General features: G+C 39.5%; 1 protein-coding gene across 1 annotated transcript in view; it reads left to right on the top strand.

The window, feature by feature from the left end:
- LRCH1 (leucine rich repeats and calponin homology domain containing 1) overlaps positions 1-24,456 on the top strand; it is a 103,754-nt gene that overhangs the window by 41,545 nt on the left and 37,753 nt on the right. Inside the window, exons 4-12 of the mRNA XM_039220707.1 lie at positions 4,916-5,052; positions 5,735-5,862; positions 6,939-7,002; positions 10,463-10,568; positions 12,386-12,513; positions 13,800-13,867; positions 16,217-16,303; positions 20,447-20,536; positions 20,636-20,672. Of these exons, the coding sequence (XP_039076638.1) occupies positions 4,916-5,052; positions 5,735-5,862; positions 6,939-7,002; positions 10,463-10,568; positions 12,386-12,513; positions 13,800-13,867; positions 16,217-16,303; positions 20,447-20,536; positions 20,636-20,672 (845 nt within the window). The remainder of the gene's footprint in view (positions 1-4,915; positions 5,053-5,734; positions 5,863-6,938; positions 7,003-10,462; positions 10,569-12,385; positions 12,514-13,799; positions 13,868-16,216; positions 16,304-20,446; positions 20,537-20,635; positions 20,673-24,456) is intronic.

The following is a 24,456-nucleotide window of genomic DNA, read 5'->3' as shown; positions in this document are numbered from 1 at the left end:
TCTTCTTAAGGTTTATTTATTTTTTGAGAGACTGAGAGAAACAGAGTGTGTGGGGAGGGGCAAAGAGGGAGGGAGACACGGAATCCAAATAAAGCAGGCTCCAGGCTCCATGCTGTCAGCACAGAGCCTGATGCAGGGCTTGAACTCATGAACCATGAGATCATGACCTGAACCGAAATCAGATGCTTAACCTGCTGAGCCACCCAGGCGCCCCGAGTCTCCTCTTCTTATAAGGACACAGTCAGTTGGGTTGGGGCCCACTCAGGTGACTTCATTTTGACTTCCTTACCCCTTTAAAGTCCTTATCTCCAAATACAATCACATTCTGAGGTCATGGGGATTAGGACTCTAATATAACATAGGAAATTTGAGGACACACAATTCATAATAGGAGTTGTTTTTGGTGGAATGTGTGATGTTTTTGAACACTGAGCCAACGCTCTGGGCGATAGGCTTGGTCTTGTAGACCCAGCTGTTAGGATTTCTGGCTTTGGCTGTCTGGTAGCACTGGTTGGGAACCACCCCTCTGTGTCCAGAATCTGTGTTTCAGGTGAGGGCACTGCCCCTGCTGAAGTGGTATGTGGACTAACATCACTGGTAGTTGTAGTGAATCTCAGAGCCTCAGCACCTGACATTCCTGCTCAGGAGCCGGACCTGGGCAAACCCTTCCCTGCAACTGTGGGCCTGTCCAGGCTGTCCCTCTGATACATGGTCTTTCAGCTCAAATACAAAGATAACATTTGTCCAGAAATTGCGCATCATTAAGAACTTTGACAAGGAGCTGTGTCGGATGGTGGCAGATCTGAATTTCATATTTTGGGATTCTTACTCAGACTTGAATCAGAAGGAGTTGATGAGTAGTGGAACACTGAATGCTTTCCCGAATGCTCTGGTTTTCAAAGATCGCATTCATTTCCATCTGTTCCATTTAAGGCCACTGGGCATACCCTATTTCTTATTTTTTTAATATATATTTTTAATTATTTCTGAAAGAGAGAGACAGTGTGAGCAGGGGAGGGTCAGAGAGAGAGGGAGACACAGAATCTGAAACAGGCTCCAGGCCCTGAGCTAGCTGTCAGAAGAGAGCCTGACGCGGGGCTTGAACCCACGAACCGCGAGATCATGACTTGAGCCGAAGTCGGAGGCTTAACCAACTGAGCCACCCAGGTGCCCCTACCCTATTTCAAACATGCATTTAAAAACATACATCAGGGGCGTCCGGGTGCCTCAAGCCAGTTAAGCATCCAGCTTCAGCTCAGATTGTGATTTCATGGTTCATGGGTTCGAGCCCCACATCGGCCTCTGTGTTGACAGCCTGCTTAGAATTCCATGTCTCCCTCTCTCTCTGTCCTTCTCCCACTCACACTTTGTCTCCCTTTCTGTCTCAAACATAAAAAAACATTTAAAAAAAACTTGTTTAAATATCACTCAAAGTGAGAGCATATTTGTGGAAAGGAAAGCTAAAGCATTTGGTTAATCTGACACTATTGCAGTGAGTTGAGAGCTGCCTGATTTTTTCTGCATTTTGATCTTTGTCTTGAAGGCAAGCCAGTGAAGCTCATGGAAGGGAAAGAACTTTATCAAATGTGCTGTGCTTTTTGAGGTGGATGTGGATGGTACATTTGAGTGCCTACCTGCCATCTTCACCTTTCTTGTGCATTTTTTAAAATTTTTTATTCTTTTATTTTTATATTTTTAATGTTTTTTTAAATTTATTTCTGAGAGAGAGAGACACTGTGAGCAAGGGAGGGTCAGAGAGAGAGAGAGACACAAAATCGGAAGCAGGCTACAGGCTCTGAGCTAGCTGTCAGCACAGAGCCCGAAACGGGACTTGAATCCACGAACCGCGAGATCATGACCTGAGCCGAAGTCGGACGCTTAACCGACTGAGCCACCCAGGTGCCCCTCTTGTGCATTTTTAAAGAAGGAAAGTATGGGGCATCTGGGTGGCTCAGTCGGTTAAGCGTCAACTTTGGCTCAGGCTCATGATCTTACAGTTTGTGGGTTCCAGCCCCACGTCGAGTTCTGTGCTGACAGCTCAGAGCCTGGAGCCTGCTTTGGATTCAGTCTCCCTCTCTCTGACCCTACCCCACGCACACTCTATCTCTGTCTCTCAAAAAAAAGTATTTAATAAATATTAAAAAGCATTTTTAAAGAAGGAAGTTAGAAACTATCTCACCACAAAGATGTATTACTTCATTACTTGATATGCGTTAGTATAAAAACATTGATTTTTCATTTTGTCATTGTCCAATCCATTTTGATGGGATGACACTGTTTTTCTTGGTTTGATCAAGTGTGAGGGGAGAAACTCTTACTAAATGAACATTAGTAAGCATTTCACCTCTCATAGCATGAAAGGAAGCATTTCTTTACATTTAAGCTCTCATGCTAATCATTGACAAATCATTACAAATCAAACTCATTTTCAAAAGAAAAATGTAAGGGAGCCATGGAATGGTTGCCTATCGTAGTTCAGAAACGTGTGAAAAGTGTGTCTACACAGTTTGTTCTCCCCACTTCTATGCTCCTATCTTAAAAGCATTCCTTTCCCTGGAGAAGATCAGTTACAAATTTCTATCCTTTTCATAATTATGTTTTCTCAGGTTTTATATTTTTATATATACTCAAAGCTAAGTCTTCAGTTTACTGGAAAATCTTTTTTTTTTTTTTTAAGTAACTTCCTGAATATCAAGTTTCTTTTTTGCTTCACTCCGGAGAATTCCATTAACAAAAGAGCATTGATGGTGTTGCAGGCAGTGAATTTAAAGACTTTCCGTATTTACTTGTTTTTCCTCTTTGAGTACCCCTCCCCATATGCTTTCAATCTGAGGAGGGAAAACTCGTCTGTGGCCTAATTACCCAATCAATTTTGTCGTGGTTTTACTGCACACACTGCAGGGAGGAGACCATACTTTGTGTTTTCTAGGACCTGAATGGACAGAGTTAAGATTAAAGGAGCCACTCATTGACTTTCTTTGCAACAGAGGGTTCCTTGGGATTTTTTTCTTACCCCCTTTTTCTGCCCTGTGTCTTTTGACCATGTCTAGGCTGGTGTTATCACTTTCTTCTCCCCCCCGGCCCCCTGTTTTCTTGTTGTGAAACTGCCAGGCTCTCATTTTCTGAAACTAAGATGGTAATTGTGTCCCAAACTGCAACTAAAGGAAATAGTCATTATAAAAACCATTCTTACTTTACCTTATTTATTTAGGTTGCCTCTCCTCCCCTTTCTGCTCTGTCTTCCAGAAACTTAGCCCTCAGTCTTAACTTAAAAGTCTTCATTTTCAGTGGCAAAGAGTTGCTGAAGATCCAGAGTCCAGTTACATTTTGCTACTAATTTGTCAACCTAAGTTTAGTGAGTAAAATTAACCGTCTCAGAGATGGATGAATATCACTACGGGAGCAGCAAGGGGGTATTCCCTTTGTTTTATAAATCTCTCTAATTCTTACTCCTCTTTTAGAAATAAGCTGCGAAGTGAAAGAGATCTTACTTTCCCTTTTCCTTTGACTTTCTTGATTCCAGGCTGTCTTCCACGTTCCCCTCCTCCCTCTCTCCTGCACCTTCCTGTGCTCGCAGAGCCTCCATCAAGGCAACCTCCAGGACTGGTAGGGGGTGAGGCAAGTCGCTTACCCTGCTCTTGGGGGTAGGGGGTGCCGACTGGGTTTGGGCAGTGAATTATTCAGGGCAGTTTACAAACTACACTTCCTCAGCCGCCTGTCAGGAGCTGAGCTCGGGACCTGCTAAGTCGGATGCTCTTCTCCCTCTGTTCTAGCGCTTGAGCCTCTTGACTCCTTTTTAAAATACACAGTAATTCACTAAGGCATGAAACAAGGAAAGTCCCTGACACGCCCAGATTGGAGTGAATAGAAGAGATACGGGTTGCTAAGAGCATCTTTGTTTGTGGAACTTGAAGTGGCATAGCTGAGTAAAGTGAAAACCCTAGGGCCTACTGGGAGGAGGAGAGGAATTCTGTTAATTCTCGCTGCAGGTCACCTCATCTGGGGCCTGCCCATCCTCCACTTTGAAACTCCTTGTGTCTTCCAAAGCACCGTATTTCACCCCTTATCAGGTCCTATAACGAACGTGGCGAGGCCCCTTCTGCCACGACCCCACTAGAGTGTCTCACCCAGAGATCGTGGTGGTTTGTCCCGTGTCTACATGTCTGGTGTTGCTCAGCCTCTTTGCTCGATGGAATATATTTGACTCCATTCCTTGCAGCTGCCAATGTCGGTTGGAATGCCTGAAATTACTGAGTGTTTACTGTGCCACTGGGTGGGGATTCTAAGCTAAATATAATGTTCTGTCTTGTTTGCAGAGCTCCAGAAGACTTTTTAAAAAGCAGCAGAATTGAGCCTCATCAAATCAGGATTACAGGGTCCATTGCAAAATTCCAAATTAGATAGAATTTCGTTTTTAAAGTGGAATTAAAAAAACCATGAACATATTTCTTGTAACTAGTTCTGAGGTTATGCCAGCCCAGATACATTGACTGGATAAGAATATTTCGTAATTAGCACATTGTTCATGTGCTAGCAGTTGAAGTTAAAATATAAACATGACCTATGTGGTGTGGCTTACGTGATTGTTTTGCTGGAAGAGAGACCTTTCTGAACAATAGATATTGTAAATGTCAAGTGTGCCCAGCCTCTATCTGAACTACCAACAATTTAAAATTATTGTGCTCCCAATGAAAGATTTCTCCTCCCCTTTAGTAAAATATTTTATACACATAGACATATTCCTGATGCTTATTTATGCAATTCCTGATGCATATTCCTGATAACTTATTTCAGTTATGCTAAATGAAAGTTTTCCTTGTAAGCAGAAAATTAATTTTAATGTTTAGCCATTTGATCTCGTTGCTTTCTGAAATTGTTCTTTTTCTTTCTTTTTTTTTTTTTTCCTATTCTTTAGAACTAGTCGAGCTTCCCTTGGTAAAGTTTGACTTTTCCTGCAATAAAGTGCTCGTGATTCCCATTTGTTTTAGAGAGATGAAACAGCTGCAGGTATTGCTACTTGAGAACAACCCTTTGCAGTCTCCTCCAGCACAGGTGAGGGACGCCAGCAAAGCTGTTTCACGGGGGCAAATGCTGTCAATGGGGTGGGGTGGGGAGGCAACTCTCAGCAGAGCTGGGCTTCTGATAGTCTGCTGAATTCACGTTGTTTTAGCCATGATCACAATCTCTGAAAGATGAAACCTTGGGTGAATCCGACTACAGAAAGGTGTCTTCTGCTGCATAGAGTGTGTTTACTGTCCTGACTGCTGCAATCCCAGAATTGCAGGTGTTGGCATTTGTATGCACATTGGAAACTCCTTCATGGAGCCTGTGGCTTAGACTCAAGGAGTAATATATTCCTTACGTTAATGTGAGCTGCGAAATGGAGTTTGAACATTTCCAAACATGACTGTTGGTTATTCAGAGATAAGTTTCAAATTTAGCTATTAAACCATGTGGGAACAGAGTGAATGCTTCCAGGACTGGAATGTTACTCCATCGGTTATCTGACCTCTATCCTTTTTTAGTATTTGGACTTAAACTCATTTCGGTTAGTTTTCTATTCAAAGTCGGATTTGGAAGAAATGATGCCTAAATTCTCATATGTTTTGGAGAAGCTAAACTAGGTGTGTATTGTTAAAATGTTATTTGAAATGAAAATATACAATCAGATGTCTAGTCTTTACATTTTGTTTTGCCATTAGAAAACAAATGTGTGTTACTAATTTCTCCATAGATTTGCACCAAGGGCAAAGTGCACATATTCAAGTATCTGAGCATACAAGCATGTCAGATGAAGACAACCGACTCCCTCTATCTCCACACAATGGAGAGGCCACATTTACACCAGCAAGTGGAAGACAGGTGGGTGTCACTGCAGTCACTCAAAGCCCCTGTTTGTTTAGGCCAAAGTGCACTGGGTAGGTAACTCCAAAACAGCCCTTCGTCTCTCTTAACCGATGCAGATTTATGGTGTTGATAACCTTTCAGCATCGTGCAAATCTTAACCTTCCCTGTTCTAATCAATAATCAGCTTTTCCTGAGTACTGTCTGTGTATGTTATAATGCATATATATGTATATATATCTTTATAAACGCAATCCATAATATAAATATGGGTATTTTTTACTTGTCAGTTAAAACAGCCATACAGGCTCAGGCATGCTTTTTTTAAAAAATTATTAATTTTTAATATGCCTCTAGGACATTGTTAAGAAACACTACAGGTTTTGTTTTGTGATTGTCTTTTAAAAATGCAGTGTGCGTGATTTTTGCCATTTCCTGTTTAGAACGGAAGTGTTAGAATCCTTTCACATGCCCTTGGCCTTTTTGTGGCATCAGTTGGGCCTTAAATTTTTAGAGAACAAAATTCCCACGCGGAAAACATGTATAGAAACACAGATTGTTTTGAGAGGTCTTCACTGCAGAGACCTGTCCTTAACTTTTTACTAAAAAAGTAACGATGGTGACTTAAAATCTCAGGCTACCCTAATGGTAGCTTTATATAATGCTTAAAATATGTATTCATTATTTTACTTTTATAAACATCAAATTTATTTAGTCACTGGGTAAAAAGCTTATAAAATTACTGAGAGTAACCATATAAGAGGAAAAAGCCTCTTTTAACATAAAAGATAAAAGCAATTAGGTAGTTTTTGCTTTTTCATACACTGCTTTTTTTCAAAGAGCAGGCTCCTTGATTAGAGTATGAACTTATGGAACCATGAACACAGAATTTATCTTCTGCTTAAACAGAGTATCTGATTTTCATGAGGCCCTTGTCTTAACTTTCTTTAATATTGGGCCGATTCGTTCCCTTATGGTAATATAAAATTTGTATAGCAAAGTCATTACTTGACTATAAATTAATGTATCTTGTTGTGAACTTTGTGATTTCAATTTTTTCCAAATGGATTCCATACCGATGATATCTATCCCAGCAAGAAGGATTCTGATTCGGGCGTAGGAAGTGATAATGGAGACAAGCGTTTATCTGCCACAGAGGTAAAGTTCGTGATGAGATGTTTTTCCTTCTGTGCTTCTCGCTAAATTTGCCTGCATTCCTGAACTCCTCTGTGGTAAAGGGCGTTAATGCATCTATGTGAGAAGGTGTGATTATGTTTGTGATAGTGATTTGAAATTCTCTAAGTGTTATGGAAATATGAGCTGCGATTAGCTTTTTCTGCATCTTTAGTATTTTGTAAAAGTCTCAAGGGTAGAGTTCCTATGTCATTCCCCTCCCACCACACTCCTGACATTACCTAGAATATTCTTTTTTTTCTTAAAGTTTATTTAAGGGAGAGAGAGAGGGAGGGAGAGAGAATGCACACATGTGTGCACACATGAGCCAGGGAGGCACTGAAGGCAGGGAGATCAAGAATCCTAAGCATCCTAAGCAGGCTCTACACTGTCAGCTTGGAGCTCGACATAGGGCTCAATCCCATGAACTGCAGGATCATGACCTGAGCCTAAATCAAGAGTCGGACACATAACTGACAGAGCCACTCGGGCACCCCTAGAATGTTCTTGAACACTTCATAAATATTATGAAATGACTAAGAGTGGTATGCAAGTATCCTTGAGGCATTTTTATAAATGTTTATTTCTAAATGACAGAATAATTTAGGAAAAAACTTATTTGCATGCATAGATGTTAAGGAGCCAAATGTCCATTGCATTTTAACAGTTTACTCACACAAAGTGCAATTTTAAGTAGCCCTAATTTTTATAGCAATGATTGTTTTCCCAAAAGTCTTCGTTTGTGTTTTTTTCAGACAATTGGATAAAAGTTTGGTTACTTGTAAGCTAAGAAGCCACACTAGAGCTTCCTAAAGTGGTTACAGAGTTCATTTATTACATTTATCCCATTTATAGTTAGATTCCCCCAAATCTTTCACCAATATACCATTAAATGGGGTTTCTTGAGCCAGGGAGCTAGAAGGGACAGCTGGAGTAGGGAATGGATGTATGATCAGTCTTCCCTTTTGAGGAAATTCATTGAGATTTTGTGGTTATTGAGTTTTGAAATATAATTCTCCCCTTTGAAAATGTAATTAATAGGCTAGTCACTCCATTTAAGGAGTTCTCCTTTGTACTCTGTGTGACTCCAAGAAAAATGCCTTTTACCTGTTCTCTTCAGATGTTTGAGGGTTAATATGTAGCTAAGATGTTGCATTTTATTTTCTACAAAATGCTTTATAAAGCAATGTATTAAAACATTCGGATACCTTAAAACCTTTCTAATACAGAACATTTTGAAAGGAGTTTGTAGGCAGAAAAAGAAAGCCAATTTCAATAAAAGAAAATTACTCTTATGAAGCCACATGAATAGTTTCCTGTGGTTCCCTTGGGGAGAAAATACTCAACACATTGCTTTATAAGTTGTATTTAATTCAACCCCCTTAGCTTTATTAAAACTCATAAGTCCCCTGAAATGTCCCATTGTTTCAGAAATTACTCACCCTAAGCTTATTTTCTATGAAGTTAAAACAGACTCTGCTTTATCCTTTATCCATTTTTTAAGGATAATTAAGTTCATTAATAAAACATCACACAAAGAACCTCATTATCCTTTTGTTCTCATTTAATACAAGTAGGAGGCTAATATCATTCAAAAAGGAGGCCAAGAGTTTATTCTGTCCCTTTTAACTAGATGCATATCTTTGGAATTTTGCTAAGTTGTCAAGATAGGAGAAGGGTGGAAGGAAGGACCACAGAAAGGATTTTGTATTTGACAGTAGTGAGTGCACAAATCTTCCCTTTGGCCTTTTTTTTTTTTTTTTAATCTCACATTATAGCCTCATTACCTGAGAACACCTCAAAGAAATTTGTTTTGTAGAAGGAAAAGCACTGTGACTTCTCTGTGTAGCTTTCACTTTTCACTTTGCTTGGCAACTATGTTGTAGTCTCACCACTTACCACGTTAAGTTTATCTTCCTCCCCACTTCTGTCTCCTGGTGGCCTTTGGAAAGCACATCTCACTCCTTTGGCTGTTACCATTGTCTGAGTGATTTAGCATTTGTCTCTAAGAAGTTTAAAACGTGTTTTCCTCAAGATAAACATGCAAAAAAAAATTGGCAGCTGAATGAATATCTGTTTACTGGATGAAATGCACACTTGTTTTGTACCAGTTTCCAAACAATTTGTGCACGTGTCCAAAAGTAAGCAAACGCTATCCTGAAAGTCAGGGCTTCAAGAATTGAGGAACAGCCCACAGGTCCCTGAAATGTGTTCTGTGGAGGTTCGTGATCTCTGTGATTTGGAAAGCTTTTTACTAAATAGGAGCACTAAAATGGAGACACAGGAGAGTCAGTGAGGCTCCGTATTTCATTTGTGATCAAATCCTAGATTATCTGAATAAACTTCATCAGCTAGTATAGGAAACAAGCCCCCCTCCCCCCCGAGACAACTTACTTTGATTACTAAACTGAAGCTTTACTCTGAAAATTGCACAGAAAAAATGTCCTTTTGAGTACTACAGTTATTCAACACTTTTATATATTTGATTCAGTCTAAATTCCTGTATTCCTCAGCCTGAAACAAGGAAATAAGCCAAAGCTTAATGTTGTACAAAAGATGCACTGTAAATACATGAGATATTGTCACAGATATTGCCTGCTTTAAAAAAAATTTTTTTTTAATGTTGATTTATTTTGGTGAGAGAGAGACAGAGTACAAGTTGGGGAGGGGCAGAGAGAGAGACACACACACACACACAGAACCCAAAGCAGGCTCCAGGCTCCGAGCTGGCAGCACGGAGCCCAACATGGGGCTCAAACCCATGAACCTAGAGATCATGACCTGAGCCGAAGTCAGACACTTAACCAACTGAGTCACTCAGCTTCCTCCATAGATTGCCTGCTTTTTTGTGACTAGCTGCATGAAACCTCAATGTAGTTTGGGGAATTGGTCTCAGAGTACCATTGCTGTTACAACGGTTGGTTAGACTTTGGGCCATTATGATATTAACAATATTTACGATATCACACTATATATCTATTTACAATTACTCCTTTGTTCTGTCAGGTATTACACAGTCCTTCTTAGTGCTCTGACTATTGCTCTTAGGTTGGAAAATGCCATCAGTCACCTGACAAAATTTTAGCTCAAAACATATGTACAGAGAAACACTTGAGTGTTAACTCAGTGACTTTTGACAAAGTGAACACACCCGTATTACCAGCTGCCAGTTCAAGAAACAGAGCTTTACCAGCATCCCAGAAAGCCCACTCACATGCCCACCCTCCCAAGCCAAGAGTAGCCACTATCCTAACTTCAGACACCATGGATTAGTTTTGCTGGCTTTTGAACTTTCATAAGTGGAATTGTGCTTTGTATGTGGCATCTTTTACTCCATATTATGTGTTTGAAAATCACAGTATTTTTTTTTTATCACATAGCATTCTATTAATCTACATTGATAACACTTGTCCCTGGAATGAAGCAGTGCACTGTTTCTTTCTAGCCTTCTGATGAAGACATGGTTAGCCTCAACGTGCCAATGTCAAATATCATGGAAGAAGAACAGATCGTCAAGGAGGACTCATGCCATCGCCTTAGCCCAGTTAAAGGTTTGACAATGAAAGATAGAGGAGAAAGTGTTTGCTTTTAAGTTTCAAATGCTATGTTTACAATCTATACCAATAGGGCCATGATAACAGCTAATGCTAATTAAGCATTTCCTGAGCACCAGGCTCTGTGCTAACCTATGAACGTGATCTCATTAAAAATTCAGAACTCTGAAATGGATATTTTAATCATTTCCATTTTATAGGTGAGGAAACCAAGGCCCAAAGAGTTTGAGTAACTTGCCAGTGATCACACAGCTAGCCAGCAGTAAAGTTGTTCACATTTTGAAGATTTATATAACAGTCTTTAAATCCTCTCTTGGAAAGAAACTATTGACATATAGATTTATTAGGCAACACCAGTTGTGGTAGCACATAAAATCCCCAAATCTCACTGGCTTAACATGATCCAAATCCAGTCTACATGAGAGGTAGTGATTGGCAGGCAACTCCCCTGCAAGCAGTGATTCAAAGTCCCAAGCTGTGTTCTTTCTGAGATTCCACACAAGACTTCCAAAGTTTCCAGGTGCTGTTTTAGGGCAGAAAAGAGCTAAACGCAGAGCTTTGCTCTCAAGAGGTTTTTAAGGGGCTGGGCCCAGGAGTGCCCATCTCTTACAAGCTAGGCTTGGATACATGGCCACTTCTAACCTCATGTGTGGTTGAGACATGTGCCTAGGAATCCACTTGACTTTGGACAAGATAATTGAACTTAATTCTCTTACCTATAAGTGGGATAATTAGGTTAGGTAATATCTAATTACCTAATTACCTAGGGTTTTCTGTAGCTCTAAAGTTCGGTGTTTCTCTAATAATTATCAAATGATCACTAAGCACTTATGTCCTGCATGCCTTAAAAATCCGGATGCACTCTATTTCATAAGTTGGTGAGAAGTGCTCAGTTGATTACATTAGGGTAGGGTTTTGGTGGTGGTTGTTTTTTTGTTTGTTTGTTTTTGTTTTTTTATTTTTTACTGCTCCTATTTTTTTCAATGACTTTTAAAGGAAATCCTAAAATTTAGTGTTTACTGGTTTGTGGCAGAGATGATTTCATGGTATATGAATAATATAGGACGAGATTAATATACAGATTATCTCTAATAGTTTGAACATGCCCTCAGTAGTGATAGGAGAGCTGTGTGAACCAACTAATGTTTGCTTTCACTTTATACCTTCACATGTTTTTAGTTTAGCACATAAGTTTAGCATTATATTTATCTGAGGTTATGATTGGAACCATATATTCTCCAAAAAAATCACTGTATACTTTATGCAAGAATATAACTGCCATTTTATTAGATCACCTTTATAACATTATTCAGTATAGGAGGTAGTGTTTTAGGCAAACCTTGAAAATAAAAGAATTCTGTAATTTGTTACCAGTGAGTTTTTCCCTCTCTGTTCTAGAAATGGGTATTCTGCTAGGTAGGAGTCCTTAAAGGTGGCCCTACTTGGTTTAGTTTCCAGATCAGGGAAAAGAGAACTGCTTGCTGTTCCTTTTGCCTCTTTCATGCTTTCTTTCCTCTGTCTCTTAAGAAAGTTAGAGGAGATTTCATTTCTTTCATAAGGGACTAAGCCATGAAAGGGCATTGACTTTCCAGTTCGTTTTGGGGGCTTTCCATTTCTTTTAATTTTACCCCTCTTTTTCTTTCTTTATTCATCTTTTCCTCATACCCTTCAGGGAAAAGAGAAGTAAAGTGACTCATAGACCTCTACAAGAGATCAGGGAGGAGACTGAAATAGATGGCATTTGAGGGTCATCTGTGTTTTTCTCATCCCTTCATGGAGCCATCTTTTTGTCTTTCTCTGTATTTTCCTGATAGGGGACTTTCATCAGGAATTTCAAACAGAGCCTTCCCTTCTGGGTGACAACGACAACTCAGGAGAAGAAAGAGACCAATTTACTGATGGAACAGATGTTCTCCGTTCAGAATTTATAACTTATATTAAGGCAAGTTGAGTATCAATTGATTTTTTTTTTCATCTTCTTCTGTTTGGCACCTTAACATTTAATTTAAGTTCAAGGTTACCAGTCTGTCACCTTAAATGCCAATGTGCTGCCAGTTTCCTTTGGTTTTTATAACATAGAACATCTTCTCAGTGTTTGGGGTGTCTATTTTCTGATGTTAGGAGCTGGTCCCTGGTACACATACTTCTCTGTTTGCCTGTAAATTTGTCTGATTTTCTTTCATATTCAGTCATCGCTTGGCTCTTTCCACTGCTCAGTGCATCAGAATAAGTTAGCAAATGTAATAAAATTACCATTACCATCTAGTAAAAGTTAACATGGACAAAGATTCACATTCTTTTCAATAAATCCTAGGTGAATACTTTTCTTGGAAGTATGTCCGTTGTAAAAAGAGAAAAGTGGAGATTTTTTAAATCTGGAAATGGATGTCTTCTCTTTCTGGAAAGGTCACTCTGAGGCATTTTCTGTTGTTAACTGTTTTATACATTTTTCCCAAGAACACACACACACACTCACACACACACACACACACACACACACACACACACCCCTTGTCTCACCAACAGTAGAATACATATTCTCATGTAACTGACGAGCCCAACTAATGGAGGAATCTGTCAACATCAAGAAGTGCTAAGAGGGCAATAAGAAATACAGTTAAGCTTTCCATTTCTGACTCTAGGTTAATAGGTATTGTGGTCCTGGGTCAGGTCCCTTTTCTTTCATTTAATTTTTAATTGTGGTAAAATATCCATAACATTAAACTTAACCATTTTAGCCATTTTTGAGTGTACTGTTCAGTGGTGAATATTCAGACTGTTTGCAGCCATCACCACCATCCATCCCCAGAACCCTTTTTATCTGGTAAGAGTGAGACTCTGAACCCATTTAGCTGTAATTTCTATTCCCTCCTCCCCTCTCCCTTGGGAGTCACCATTCTGCTTTCTGTCTCTCTGGGTGATGACTCCAAGTACCTCATCTAAGTGGAATCATCCAGTATTTGGCTTCTTGTTACTTCGCTGAGCATAATATCTTGAAGTTTCACTGTGGTGTAGCACATCAGGACTTCCTTTTGAAGGCTCGATGACATTCCATTGTATGTATAGACCATATTTTGTCTATCCATTTATCTGTAGATGGACATTTGGATTGTTTCCACCTTTTGGCTGTTGTGAATAATGCTCCTGTGAACATGGATGAGGGCAGGGTTTGGCTGTTGACTGTTGATAGCCAGTGGCTCTCAGACGCCCCATATGTTCTGTCCACAGGATAGGACTGGGGACTGTGAAGAACTGTTACGGATAGAAGAGGACACGCACTGGCAGTCTGAGGGAATGTGAGTACCCAGGGCCTGGTTATGAGCTACCTGTAAAGTCCATGGTTCAAGCAGATGGCAGCCCTGTAATGATAGAATTTTGGCCTGCTTTACTTTGGGTAAGCCTATATTCTCACCCAACGATATTGATAAGTTTTTCTTTTCATTGATAAGACAGAAAAACCTACTGATAGGTTTTTCTTTGTCAGATGCTTATTGTCATGGTATTGGGATATTAAGATGCAAGGTCACACCTCTTCCCTGGCCTTGAGTTTCATCTGATTGGAGGCTGTGGATAGAATGTAATTCAGGGGGGTCGCCTGGGTGGCTTAGTCGGTTAAGCGTCCGACTTTCGCTTAGGTCATGATCTCGCGGTTCGTGGGTTCGAGCCCCACGTCGGGCTCTGTGCTGACTGCCAGCTCAGAGCCTGGAGCCTATTTCAGAGTCTGTATCTCCCTCTCTCTCTGACCCTCCCCTGCTCACGCTGTCTCTCTCTCTCTCTCCTAGAAATAAATAAAAATATTTTAAAAAAATGTAATTCAGGAGATTAGATAAAATTTCTACAGTGGAGATTCTAGCTTACTACCATTTGTCTGAAGGAACCAACAGCCGGACCAGAACAATATGTAGTCCCAGTCACCCTTTACCCAGCCTTCAGGTTCAAGATCTGAGAAAACCATAACCTCTCATGTCCTGGTCTTATGTCTCACAATTGTAATGGCTAACATTTATTAAACACTCCATGCTAGGCACTGTTCTGAGTACTTCATAGGTAGTAACTCATTTCATCTTTACACCAATCCTATGAGATAAGTTCTATTATTGTCCCCCATTTCACATATGACAAAACTGAGGCACAGAGATTGATTATCTTGCCTCAGGGTCGCAAAGGGCTGGCATTGAACCCAAGGAATCTCACATCACATGGATATCCCTTCAACTCTATTGCACCTAAAGATTTACTTAGCCAGCTTTACCGGGGAGGGCCTGAGTCATCATATGATGAACCCCCTCCAGGGGAATTGAATTTGGACCATGTGGCATACAGTAGATTTTTGGTTCCCAGGCTTTTGTTTTCCATGACATGGCATGTGGGCCTGGACCTTCCTTCATATCTTATGGAGGACTCCCCCTTAGTGAGTCTTCACTATATCATTAAAAAGCTTGTCCACTTACAGATACAGAAACACATTGGCTCATATTCTGCAGTGGAGAACAGTAACCATGATCAAATTTCTCTTGACCTTTAAAAACATTGCTAAGTACCTTTCACATCACTGTCCAGTATGATCAGCTATTCAAAGAGTATATTTCTGTAATATCAAGGAGGGCTAGCTTGATTATAGAATCAAAGAATTATAGGGAAGAGATTTCATAGGGAGAGTGTTCTTTTAAACTACAGTAGACCCTGGAACAATGCAGGGATTGGCGCACCAACCCCTGGCAAAGTCAAAACCTGTATATAATTTTTAACTCCCCCTAAAATTTTACTACTAAAACCTACCGTTGACCAGAAGACTCAACAATAACATAGTTGATTCACATATATTTTGTATGTTATATGTGTTATATGTGTATATATGCCATGTTCTTACAAACCTAACTTTGTCTGAACTTTCTTAGTGTTTCTAGGCAATGCATTTCAGCAGTGAATTTTTTCAAATTGCTGCAAATCTCTAAAACATTTTCCAATATATTTATTGAAGAAAAAAAAAACCATGTATAAGTGAACCTGTGCACTTCAACCTGTGTTGTTCAAGGGTCAACTGTGTATAAAACTTAGGAAGCCCCATTCTGAATCTTCTATTTATTGTTCTTAACCGTGACTGTGGAGCCCCAGTATCTGGCTTGGCTTTTTTTTTTTTTTAAGTGTCACAAATGATCTTGCTGCATAAACAGCCAACACTGAGAACCACTATCCCAAAGTGAAATCTCATATTGTATGAAAGCAATAAAACGAAGCTATACTGGTTGCACTGGAGTTGGGAGAGGCAAAAGTAGTGTAGACCTGCTACATCGGGGCACCCCTGTGCATCCCCCTCGGGGCTCAGGAAAGCACGGGGTGGGGGGAACCACCCAGAGAGTACATTGCCTTGATTTTATAGAGGAGCAGATGCAGGCCTGCGGGCATTGAGACTGTGTGAGCTGCTGTTTTATAGCAGAGCCAGCCTTCTCCCACCCAGTAGCTCCATTTCCACCACACTCTGGCGATCCACTCTGCAGGGTACTGACCCATGATCATTATAATGTGGACTTTGTCAAAATAACTTTTATATGTTAGATGTGTTTCTTAAAGTGTGCTCTTAAGAATCTAGATAATATCCATGTCCTAGTAATCATTTTCATTCTTATGCTTGGTTCATGCTGCAGAATAAGTTCATCCAAAGACCAGGACGTGGATATAGCAATGATTGAACAGCTGAGAGAAGCGGTAGATTTGCTGCAAGACCCCAACAGGTATGCGTGTCTTTCCTTGGCCCAGGTTTCATGTGAGTACATTCTCTCACCTTTAAAAATATCTGTACACACAGTTTGGGCTCAGTCTAACCACCAGAAGGAAAAGTTTTTGCAAGATCCATAAGCTTAAGAGTCACACTTCTGGAGTGATTGAGATCGTTTCCCCCTTTTCCAATCCCTTAATGAAGTTTATTTACCCTCATTAACTTCATATGGGAGTTTGGGGCATAATTCTTAGAAAATAGCAATATAATAAAAGTTCATATTTGATTTTGCTTTAAGTTCAACTCCTGACTTCTAGAAATATCAAGGAGATTTTCCAAAAAAAAAAAAAAAGAATTGTTTTACCAAGTACTATCATGTTTATTTTGAGATGCCAAACATATGTTACCTAAATAATATATTTCTAAAGATTTGAGTTATGAGATAATTTTTTAGTTGAATTAGCCATTGTCATAATAGGCACTGAATGTAGTAGATACACTTTTGAGTTTCTTAGCAAAGGATAATTGAATTCCCATGGACAAAATATTTTTCAGTAAGATAATATACCCAGTATCAGGTACTAGCTACTTTATCACTAGAAAAATAGATCCGAAGTATATTTCTGATAAACTGTTTATGGGTCCCGTGGACTTAAGTATGAAAACAGTATGGTCTCATAATATGGTGAACATAGAAACTACACCACATTTTGGAAATTCATGAAAAGGGTGGTTAGCGAGTCCCAGAGGGCCAGGGATGTCTCACCACCAATGTTGCCTGGTCCTAAAAGAATAGTGATAGGCCAGTTTATTTGGTTGAAAGTCTTTAGCAATTGATTTGAAAAGCATGTCAGTTATGCAGACATTGATTGAGTGCTTAGAAATCATGAGAAGATCTACTGCGTGCACCTTGGGGGATATAAAGATGAACAAGACACAGCCCTTGCCTTCTAAGAACTTAAACTATGGTAGAGATTACCTTGAGTAGCTATTTGTAAGTGTGATTGATTGAAGTACTTGCAGTGATAGGCTGGAGTGAATGCCTGGCCACAGATGGAGATGGAGAGATGGCTGGGCTGGCCTCCCTGGAGGCTGCGGTAGTTCATCTGGGCCTTTAATAACTGGCCATTTCAAGGAGAGAGCAAACGCTGAATTGAATTAAAATCTTAGGCCAAGGCATGGAGGTCAAAAAGAGTGCAGCAGGCTTGGACTCTTCCCAGGAGGCTGGGGTCTAGCAGTATGCGTAGTGCTGCTGATGCACAGCCAAGACCGAGAAGCCACAGAGGGGCGGTCAGAGTGGTGCCGAGAATGTCTTCGAATGCTGTGTTGAGGAGCCCAGACTTCATTTTATATGGAGAGAGAGGTAGTGGTGGTTTAAAAACACCATTATTCATGTTCCTGATTCTGCCTAATATTGGGCTCAGAGCCTGGCTTCTTAGTGAATGCCTAATCAAAGCATGTTCTTTAAAGAGCTCAGTTTCACATTCTAAACCAGGGCAGTCAGTGAGAGGATAGGAAACAGGTACAAGAGAACACATGAGTGTGTTGTCTGCGTTTGTGTGAAATGATACGGAATGGGGAAGCGGCATATCTGAGGAAGAGAACAGACTTTGGATCAGCCAGCCGCTGGTTCTGAACGCAGCTCCAACACCATTCATTTGGGTGAGATGTAACTACTCTGCCCGCCATTGTCCTCCCCTCTGAGATGGGATCCAAGTACTTACTTTTTAGGATTGTGAGGATTTGAAATAATTTATAAACTGCTAGTAGGAAGGTAAATTAGCAAAACCATTCTAGAAGACATCCTAGTGGCGCATGGCCATTGTCTAAAATACATGTAAACTTTTTTAGAATAAATTCTAAAAATTTATTCTAAGGGATGAAGAGAGGTGAACAAAGATTATGAGAGAGAAGATATTTTTATAGCAAATATTTAGGTAAAATGAAATAATCTAATAGTTTAGAGATACTTAATATAATTTGATATTTAATAAGATGGAATATAATATGGCTGATATAATGGTTTTTTAAAATTTTCCAATATATTTTAGAATGCTAATTTTATAATTTTCACTTTAAAATACAAAGGTTTGATCTCAATTATATACACAGAATTAGGTCTCATTTGTGTCAGAAACCTAGAAAAAATTAAAACTGGAAGGAAATATATTACTGTGGATACTTTTCTGTAGGTATTTCTAAATTATTATTTTTCTATACTTATAAATTGTAGGCCCTTAGCGGTGGGCACTATTGTAGTTCTTTGTCAGGCATTTGCCGGGGGTGGTGAGAACAATGTGAAGGAACAGTCCAGACTGTTTAGATATGAGCAGCTGGCCTCTGATTATCTGAGATGGGGAACCAAGAGGGCCCCAGGTTTGAAGAGGAGGATATTGAGGTGCACGTAGGGTGTGCTAAATAAAGTCCAAGGTGGCAATGTCCATTCTGCTGTGGGGAGTTTGGTTCTAGGACCTCAAGACTTAGATTTGAAAGTCATTTCATAAGGTGCCATAGCAACAGAGCTGTATAATAAGGATGAGATTCCCAAGGCCAAGCATATGGATGGGAATGGCACGTGAGTCCAGGAATGAAACTTGAAGACGTGACATTATAGAGAGCCATTGGACTCAACCTTATTATATTATTTGAATACTTGTACCTTTTGCATTTTGTATCACTCCCCCAATAAACATTTCTTAACAGATTTGAGATTAATATGTGAACCCCAAAGTTAAAAAAGAACAGCCTAGTTTGGGGGAAATAAAAGTGGTTTGCGAATATGGGCCTGGGACCCAGCAGTGGAAATTTTGGTGACCTGGAGGAGGGTTCCCAGCTCTGGGCCTGTTTCTTCATCCTTTATGAGAAGTGAGATGAACTGAGGACCTCGAGATTCCTCTCTAGCTTGGAAACGTTTGAGGCAATGAGCTGCCAAGAACGTAGAGCGAGTGGAATGGTGGGTGTGTGCTGGAATTGTGGAAGAAAACAGCCCTGAGTAACCTTCCAAGAGCTAATTGATTTGCATCTTTATGGAGTGCTGTTTTAAAATGGTATCATGTTGTAAAACTTTATATGGATTTCATTTGCTCCCTAAAATAACCCACTACTTTGGCTACTTTAGATCTTTTGTTCATCCTGGATAATTATCATGATAGGACAGTTCTAACTTACTATAATATTTCTGTGAGTCAGTATAATAATAACAAAGAAAGGGTCCTGTGTTTGTTTCTAGTAAGAGAGGGCTCTTCAAGAGTTCACTTGTTTCTAGCTGCTTGGGACTGAATATTAATAGTAAAAATACAAATAAACATTGGGTTTTTCCTTTATCTCATACTTTATAGATCCAAACTTTTTGTTGTTTTGACTTAAGCCACTAATTATAGGATTAAATTTTAGAGGCTTACCTTTCATTCAACCTTAACATCAAAACACCTTGTTGAATATTGGTATCATATTTTGCCTTTATCTTGAGTTCTTTTTTAAGGATTTCTGATTATAGAGTTGATAGCATTTTCAGTAGGGCATGTATAATGTGACTCATCCCTATCTTTTACAATAGCCTTGTAACTTTTATATGACTTACGAAATTCCTGGTTTTATAGATCTTAAAAATAATTCAGCTCTTAAAATTGCAGAAATTCAGAACCTATCTGTAAGACAATTTGAGAAATAAGATTACATGTCAAATTGTTTATGAATTCTAATTTTTTAAACTGAGAGTACTAGTATATATCAGAGATCTCTTCCTATTAAAACAAAATGCCTTTTGTACATATAATATAGTTAGTACTTTAAGCAATTTTATTTACCTCTATAAATTATTCAAGTTCTAGAATAGAACTTAGTGTGTGCTACCTATGAATATTATGACTTTGGCAGAAATTACTGTTATATTGCAAATAAGTTTGATTGCAATACCGATAGCAGATAGAAAATTATATTCAAATCATATAAAATTTGGTGCATGGTGGGAAAATACCACATAGCTTGAAATTTCTATGATAAACCTTTGATTACTTTTTAATATAATCAAGATAAAGGTAACTTTTTAATATATTAAAATTATAAACTAAATATGACCCGAAACATTGGATTTATTGAAATCATAGAACATATGAAAAGCTTAATTAACATGCTAACGTCTTTTTGTCCTACTCTTTAGATTAAGCGCAGATATTTCAGAGAGAAATATTGTAAACTTTTATCCTGTGGAATCAGCAGAAGCCTTAGACTTACAAGATTCTGCACTAAAGTATGTTGACCTTTCTGTAACTGAATGTATTTTCTCTTTCTACATTGAAGTATGTATGCTTTAAGTTCCGCTTTATATCCTTTTTTTTTTCCCCTATAGTGGTCAAATACAGCTGGAGACCTCTCCGGTTTGTGAGGTAAGGCTCCTCTTGGATTAACCAGAGCTCTCTGCAGTACTCTACCATGGAATAGTGGCTACGATATTCTACAAACATTTATCATTGGGATAGAACAGTCATTGGACCAGTTTGATTTTGTGAATGGTCTGTTGTTCAAATTTTGTATACGTCTACCTTATTTAGCTTTCCTATGTATTATACTTCCATCTTCCATTAAAGATGAGGGTGGTTATTTCCATTAAATTCTCTAAATTTCCTGGGTCAGACAGTCTTACTGAGGCAGGTGATAGCAACTGAGACCCCCAGGGAACCCCATGCATCAGAAAGTATAGGCCCATTCAATGCAGATTTTAGAGCCAAGGAAGAGACCTAGGAAGTGGCCTGGAGAAAATAAGCTACAAAAGACTTGAAAGGAAAAAGAAATGATTTGAGAAGTCTCTAGGAGGATTAGGAGACCTGTAGCAGAGAGACCTGGTGGAGGTATTTGGGGGCAGAGTAAGGGTGGAGTTATACTGGGTGAAATGTGGCTGGCTGTCGAAAGTGGTTTTGACTAGAAATGAGCCTAAAAGGTCCCAGAGAAGCAGTCATATAGCTACATTTGAGCTGGTGACTCGGGAGTGAACCCTGTGTGACACTCTTAACTCCTCTCTCCTTACTGAGTGGGTTTAGGATGGCTAATTCCAGTACACACCAGTTTATGTCCCCTGAAGTGTCTGAGCTTGGGAGCTGTAGTGAAGCAGGTTCACACTCTTTCCTAGCTAAGTCTGTGTTGAGTAAGAGGAGAAAGAACTGTGATTTCATTGTTGAGCGTCACGACTTAGAGTTATGTGGAGTCTTATTCCTACCTCAAAGACTTGCTAACTAGCAACCTTGGGCCAACCGCAGGCAACCTCTCTAAACTTCTCCTTCACTTTCTCTAAATTGGGACCGGTCTCACAATCCAGGGCACTTAGATGGCAGCTATTACTCTGACTCTCCTACTCTATTATTGTTATTGGTGTGGTCCTTAGACAAAATTACTGCACCGTGTCTTCCCCGGTAGAGGCATCAGATTACCCAGTTCTGGAACATCAAGAAGCCTCTTCTGTGAAGGTTGTCCCGGCCCCATTCCATTGGGCTGTCCTCTGAGACACACTACTTGTGATCCTGTGCAGGCCCACTTTTTTATTATTGAGTGGTTGATGATAGGTGAGCCACTTTTCCTCAAAAGCTTCCTATTTGGAAATAATTTGAAACTTATAAAAAATGTGAGAAAAATTATAAGATTCTACAAAAATTAAAAAAAAATTTAAGTTAAAAAAATTGCATTCTTTTGCCTAGAGTTACTGCCTATTATTGCCTATTATTAACGTTTTACCGCATTTGCTGTATTGTTTATGTCTTTCTTTCTCTACACACAGTTCCTCTTCTGAAATGTTGAGGGTTTCATACATCATAGTCCTTTTTCCCTAAACATTTCAGTGTACATTTTGTGAGGATGGAGATTTTATTTTACCTAATTACATTTGGTTATCAAATCATAAATTTACATCAACAAAATATTTTCGTCTAATCTATTCATGTTCCAAAGCTTTCCATTGATCTAATGATGTTCTTCATAGCATTTTTTCCCCTCTAGTATAGGGTCCATTCTAGTGGCAGGTGTTGTATTTAGTCCTGAGGTATCTATAGTTCCCTTTATTCTGGAACCTTTCTGTAACTTTTCCTTGGTTTTTATCACCTTGAAATTTTAAAGGCTACAGCTCTCTTCTTTTCTTAATGGTAAGCCCCTTATTTTGTGGGACAGAAGTCCCTCCTGTTTCCTCATGTTTAGATTGAGATTCCGTGTTTTGGATTCGGATACTGCACAGGTGATATGTGTCCTTCTCAGGATATCCCCTATGTCTATATGACCTTCATAGGTGATGTTAGTTTGATTGTCCAATTGTTGTTCAATATTTATTTATTTATTGGAGAGTGCAAAGGGGGTAGGGGCAGAGAGAGGGGGACAGAAGATCTGAAGCAGACTCTGTGCTGACAGGCTGACGGCAGTGAGCCTGATATGAGGCTCCAACGTATGACCCACAAGATTATCACCTGAGCCAAAGTCGGATGCTCAACCGACTGAGCCACTCAGGTGCCCCTGCCCAAATCACAATGATCACGTAATAACTGTCCTGTTTTTCCACTACAACCAGTAAGCAATCAGTGAAGAGGTACTTTAGGACCATGTTAGTATCCTGCCACTGACCCACTTTTGATTCTAGTAAAACAGATGCCCACCTAGGTGCCTGATTTCAGGAGTACCAGTAAGACACAAATCCTGTAGAAAAAAGATATCTCTACTCCATCTCTGATTTATAATGTTTTGTGTTCATACATGGTTTTTTTTTCTTTTTGGTTGAATGAGGACTCCTAATTGGTATAGGAACTTCTTACTCATTGTCTTCCTTCTCTAGGGCAATCATCTGTCTACAACAGGCACATCTCAATGATTTTAAAAAGGAGGGATTAGATAGCTGGCTCTAGAAGTCACGAGGAGGAAGAGAACGTAGTGGATTAGCAATGCCAGTGCCAGTGATTATACAGAACTTAAATGTGATCCTCACTAATGATTTGGTTGTTTTTATATTCTCTCCTCCATCTCATTCAGGAGGAAAGTAATATCTGTAGCATAGTCTTGAATCAGCCAGTGTTCGCTGAGTACTTGTGCCTGATTTGGTCTTGTTTTTTGGTGTCAAGGATTGAGAAATTAAAGATATGAAGTTGTCCTCACTTTTAAGGTGTTTTTAAGGTTATGGAGGGAAGAAGACTTAGATACTGAAAAATTTGAGAGTGTTTTTTACAGACTGTGAGATGGTCTGTAATCCTGAGTGTTTTAGGTGCTCTAGGAGACCAGGGAAGAGATAGGAGGTTAAGGAGAGGGAAGTAAACCTGGGTTTGGGGAGTAGTTTGGACGTGCATCGGCCCCAGGAGGCTATGCTGAGCAAGGCAGCAAGCAGCCGTGACAGAATCAGCAGCAGACTTGGACCAGGCAGAAACACTGAAGAACGAATGGGTGGTGCCCAGTTCCATAGGTGAGGCCACGATTATGAAGTGGTTTATTTGTCTAACTTTAAATATACTTTAGATGACTGTCTGCATCAGGTTTAGGTAGCACTGGCCTCCATTCAGGAAGAGTTGCAAACGGTAGTCCCATTCATAAGTAATAACAAATTGGGGAACATATTGAGTGGGACAACAGGAAAAACATCAGAGGAAGGAATTGCTCATAGAGAGGATCAGTTGTGCAGGTACTTGTTAGTAGTTCTAACCAAGCCACGTAACTGGGTAGGGAAAATGATGACATTTTATTCTAAATATATGTTTTTCCTTTGGACTTATCAAAGTTCAGAATATTTTTTAATTAGCACTCCTCAATAGAAATAGACATTTTAAATGTATACTGATTTGGTATAGTATAAGTGAAGATGTTCATATGCATTATCGCCGGATTTTTATTCGGGTAATTGGTGGGGTTCTTTATTATCATATGCAGAAGGGAGATCTGAGTAGCATAAGGTAGAGTTTCCTCATTGATTCCCAAAGCAAACTGGCGTTGAATTGACGACGTAAGATTGTCTCGGGTAATTTGAAGTCCAGGCATGTACATTTATTAAAAACTCCCAGGGGGATTCTGTGTACTTGGGAAGTACTGCCTTGGATCATTTCTAAAAACCTCTCGTTCATAGGAGGGGTGGGAGCCCACAAGTGGCTTGGTAACCTAGCAAGCAGGCTGATGTTTACAGGTACTTTCAACTGAACTCTTTGCTCTGGGAAATTC

This window comes from Hyaena hyaena, unplaced genomic scaffold (genome assembly GCF_003009895.1).
Source record: "Hyaena hyaena isolate Hyena2069 unplaced genomic scaffold, ASM300989v1 scaffold_905, whole genome shotgun sequence".
NCBI classification, from domain to species: Eukaryota; Metazoa; Chordata; class Mammalia; order Carnivora; family Hyaenidae; genus Hyaena; species Hyaena hyaena.
This window is presented reverse-complemented; position numbering and strand designations above follow the sequence as displayed.